Source organism: Egretta garzetta, unplaced genomic scaffold (assembly GCF_000687185.1).
Source record: "Egretta garzetta isolate BGI_Z169 unplaced genomic scaffold, ASM68718v1 scaffold330, whole genome shotgun sequence".
In the NCBI taxonomy this organism is placed as follows: domain Eukaryota; kingdom Metazoa; phylum Chordata; class Aves; order Pelecaniformes; family Ardeidae; genus Egretta; species Egretta garzetta.
The window spans coordinates 245,183-249,969 of record NW_009258275.1 but is presented as its reverse complement, the minus strand read 5'-3'; the positions used below and the strand labels follow the sequence as shown (position 1 = coordinate 249,969).

General features: G+C 54.2%; 1 protein-coding gene across 3 annotated transcripts in view; it reads right to left on the bottom strand.

Moving 5' to 3' along the window:
- Positions 1-773, bottom strand: part of SSH1 (slingshot protein phosphatase 1) — a 36,241-nt gene extending 35,468 nt beyond the window's left edge. For 2 of the 3 annotated variants that reach the window (XM_035891397.1, XM_035891408.1), the window contains exon 1: positions 638-773. In XM_035891397.1, the coding sequence (XP_035747290.1) occupies positions 638-771 (134 nt within the window). In that variant the 5' untranslated portion in view covers positions 772-773. The remainder of the gene's footprint in view (positions 1-637) is intronic. The other variant, XM_035891416.1, reaches the window with a different exon arrangement.
- Positions 774-4,787: the final 4,014 nt, after the last annotated feature.

Below are 4,787 nucleotides of genomic sequence, written 5' to 3'. Positions count from 1 at the left end.
AGTTTATCTCTCAGATTGTGGTTTGCAGCCTGCAACAGCTGGGTTGAGAGTGAGCAACCCACATAATTACTCAGAGCCCCATTAGGCCAGGGTCCCACCAAACCAGCTGTATCATGACTACTTCTGATCTCTGCACAATGTCCGCAAGAGAAGCCTTTCTCTTCTCCAGCAGGACAGCTCAGCCCCTTCCTCCACCTTGTGTGAAGAAAGCGGCTCCACACAACCGCAATATCAGAGCCAAATTCCTGGTGGTTAATACCCAGAGTTCTCCCCAACCCACCCTAGGAGTGCACACACACACACACACACCCCCCAACCCAGAGCCCCAACCTCAGAGAGCAGCAGCAGAGAGATGCTGCGATAACAGTGAAGCGCTGGGGCCAGAGCTGACGAGCAATTTTCCAGTTTCTTCCCACTAGGAAAAAAAAAAACCACAAACCCTCTTTTATGCTTTCAGTTCATTAAGCACTCGTCTCAAAACTAAACTGATAAGGGAGAGTGTTTGCTCTCTGCAGACCATGCAACCCCCTCCAGACAAGCGCATGAGGCCAAGTCCTGCGCGGGACCAGGACTCGGCTACATGGCAGACAATTAACGACAGTGGAAATGATGGTTAGAGCCAAATAGCTCTGCTTACCTCACATTTAATTTACGCTCTTCATCACTGCCAACCTCCAGCTGAGGGGAGAAAAGAAGGATACAGAGAAAGTTACACGCTGGTTGTTTCCATACTGTGACTTTAAAAAACATCCCCACGCTTTTTAAAACCATCCCTGCAATAACAGGTTTGGGGCGGTTGCTTTCCATGGGGTTTTTCTTTCCGATGCCAGGGATAAATGAGACTCCTTGGTCATATACGCTATCAGCACCCAGTGCCGGGTGACAAAGGGGCTCACGGGGATTTTAAAGCTATTAGGTCCTAATCCTGCAAGCTGGTCCTAGAATACGGATCGGTTTGAAGATCGCCAACCCCGACGTCACCGGGAGAGCACACACATCGCTCCCAGGGAACGCACACGTGAGGGCAGAACCTATCCCGAGCGAAAGGCTGCTAACGAGGAGCCGGGCACAAATTAATGCTGTCATTCAGGGTGTGCAGCGACAGCACAAGTGCCCTCCAGTGGATGCAGCCCAGACTGCCCAGCTGGGACCACCCCAGCCTCCAGCACCTGAACCCCAACCTGCACTGATGTGGAGCTCCGCTGCCCACACCAGCAGGGCCCCTCCGCCGCCTCGCCAAGGAGGCCACCTCCACCGCGACACTGGCAGAAGATGTGTCCCCAGGCTAGGATGATGCCCAGCTGGTTGCCCAGTCATCAACAAGTCCTTACATCTGCTGCCTTCCTGATAAACACACCTCTTTGACGGCAGGCATGTATTAAACTGGCCACTCTTCCACCAGACACTGGTGGGAAGTCCCCCTGGAAGCAAATCTGGCTGCTCAGATGACATTACCAGCCCTTACACTTTATTTACTCTCCTTAAACCAGAAGCCTGCTAGCTCACGTCAGCCTGCTTTCCGAGAGAAACATTTTCATGTCGCCATGCTTTCCAGCCACCTCCTTCAACTTCTCTTGTAGCTTCTGGACAAAATTCCACATTAAATAAAAACTGAATAGGGGCTAATTGCATCCAGAGCTGACCAAAAAAAAAAGGGGGGGGTGTGTCAAAGATAATTCTCCTCCTTTGGTCCTGTGTAAGTAGACAGAACGGGCCAGGACCATCCCCGCAGAGGGCGAGGTTGCACTGGGGGGATGGTTTGGAACCAAGAAGCGAAGCAGGGACCTTACAGACCACCCTGCAATGGCAACACCTTCAACCTTGCAACGCACCGGACACCAACGCCTAATGCAGCTGGAGGGACACAAACCTTTAAGAACTCGCACTCCACCAGCGCCAACGCTCAAGAACATTTTGTTACTTACTACAGTGTCACTCAAAACCCCCGTCAAACAAGGGCCACCCGTAAGGGTGACTTGTTTCCAGGTAGGTTTGTAGAAGTTAACAATACGCAAATAGTTTCGGGTAAAACGTTCCGAGCTTGGCGTTTTGTGAGCATGTAGGACCCGGGCTGTTCTCCACCCCTCTAAGGTAAGACTCAGGAGGCCAGGAGATTCAGGAGCAGCACAGGAGCTGCTCTGTTTACAATCTGCAAGAACCAAGTAATGCCAGGAAAAAAACCCAAATGCAATTGCAGAGGCCGGATATTAGGAATATAGCCATTTGGAGGGAGAGATATACAGAAAGCCCATCCAAAATGACTGCAGCTGATGGTGAGAATCATACCATCGCTATTTTTAGTCTGTTTACACTGTGCAGTGGCAGCGCAGAGCCAGCCTGGCTGGGGCAGCAGCTCCAGGAACACCCCGAGCCCCAGTGCCCCCCGCCAGCAGATCCGATCCCCCCAGCCCTGGGAAAGCCTGGCAGGTTTTTGGCCTTTGTACGGTCACCCTCCTGTTTGTTTGGGTCTGTCACGTAGCAACAAGGGGGAGAAAAACTTTTGTTCTTGTTAAACAAATGTGACTGTCAAGTCACGAATGTCGTCAGCTGAGGCTCCGCAGCAGAGCCGGCCCCTGCGTCTGCTCCAGGCTCATCTTTTGCAGGAGCTGACTCGCTTTCCAAGGCGACTCTCCCTGTATTTTCTGTTATATTTTCTATTATAGCTGCAGTAAAACCTAAATGAGTAAACCCAAACTTCTGCCTTGTTTCAATCAGAGCATCACCCCGAGCCTGGCAGGTTTTGTGGAACACCACCTGCACGATGCCATGGACCCGCAGCTGCTCGCCAGCACCGTGGATCCCACCACGACACGGACACCAGCGCTGGGGCTGCACCCGCATCCCTCCCCAGGGACCGCGCAGAATGCGGCCAGGCTGAAGGACCTGGCACGGAGCAGGAGGCAGTGTGGAAGGTTGATGACAGCAGAGCTAAAAAGCGCACCCAAGTTTGCAAGTGCGTGTGAACTACTCTCTCCTCTTAAGAACTTAGGGCACACTACGTTAACACGGCAGCGAGCCTCTTGCAGGCGGCAGCACCCATTTTCTAAACTCCCCCAGGCTCATGAGTTAAGGGAGGCTGCGGTGGCCTACTCGCAATCAGCAAGAACATACATATGGTCATCACTTTCCATGAAAATAATCTTCTAATAATTATTCACGTAGGCTAAAAGCCCCAAAGAGCCCCGATCTCCCTTGCAAGAAAGATCATAAAAGATCAGGGAGCAGGCTGGCACTTTTTGATGGGATTTTTCTTTGAAATTAACTTTGTAAAAACAACATGCTGGATTTGGAAAAGGGCAGTTCATGGGTTTATGGTATTTCATGCCAGAAGGAACCGTTCAAACAGAACGGGAGCTGATGTCTTCCTTTGGGAGCCACCAAAGTACACCCGAGCCATAGACACCAGTGGCAGAAGTGCCCTGGCATAGACAAAACCAGGTGACAAGTTTGGGGCAACATTTTCAAGAGGGAAAGGGAGACTCATACGGTCAACCCACTGAAAAAATAATAACGAACACAGAGCTCCTACACAACGCGGTGCCTCACACGGATGCGCGTGGCAAGGGGAGAGGCATACTGCTTTGACTCCTCTCCCACCTGCACCAGTTAAATCCAGTCTAATTCCACCGCCCGCAAGAGGGTTACAGCTCATTTACACCTGTGTAGATCAGGTCTCGCTTAAGACTCTGTCTAAACCAGAACCCAATAAAATTCCTGCGGAAAAATCCTTGGAAAAGCACAAGTCCTCTCTCCAAGTTTCTCAGTGAACACAGCGCGGTCCAAACACCGGGGTCCCTGCAGCCTCAGAAGCCCAAACCACACGACACGGATCTATGGCAAAACAGTCGGTGAAAGGAAGGGGTGAGCGGGTGAACCCCCACAGCCCCTCTGGGCGAGGGAGAAGCTGGGAGCCTTGCAGCACCGTCTCCCTCCTGCCTCCCCCCCTCCGAGCAGCTAATCGGGGGAGTCACAGGGACCTGACAGGTGACAAATAGGATTGTTTACCTGGTGGGAAGAGGGACAAAGCGAAGCCAAGGGCAGCGAGCACCAAAGGAAAGGGCAGGGGGGAGAGGGATGGATGCATAGGAAGGGCATGCAGGGAAACACCAGGGCCTGTCTTTGGGGGTCACAAAAGAAAGGGGTTAGAAGGAAAAAAGGGATGCATGGGGAAGAGGAAAAAGTAATTGGAGGGTGCTGCCGTGTTTGGATGGCATGTGGGAGCTGCGGTGAGGGAAGACAGAAGCCCAACGCCAGGCAGAAGCAGGAGGTCACGTTTCTGGCATCCAAGAGTGAAGGGAGCGTGCAGCAGAGCGGGGACACGCAGGGTGCCCGTCCCAGCAGGGCAGGGGAGTGCGGAGCACCGCATGACGGGGCAGCAGGTTAAGTGGCGTGTACACGGCTCCGGAGCAGCGGAGGAGGAGGAGAGGGCAGCAGCATGGTGCAGGCTGTGCTGCAGCGAGAAGCGGCAGCAGACAGCGTGGCACAGGGACGTCACGCAGGTACCGGGTGGAGCGGGACGGGAGATGCTCCGGCTGCCCACGGCTGCCCCGGGGAAGGGCCGGTGTGAGCTCCCCGCGGGGCAGCAGCTACAGCGGGTGTGGGGAAAGGCAGTGCCACAGCAGCGCAGGCTGCAGAGGGGTAACGCGGGGGTACGGCAGAGCATCCCCGCGCAGGAGGTGGCGGCTGCGGGGTGTCAGGGAGGGAGAACGTATGGGCCCAAGGGGCCAGTGAGCCCAGCTGCCCCGCAGGCAGGCCCGGCACGCTGCCCGGCACTCGCCTGGCAGAGG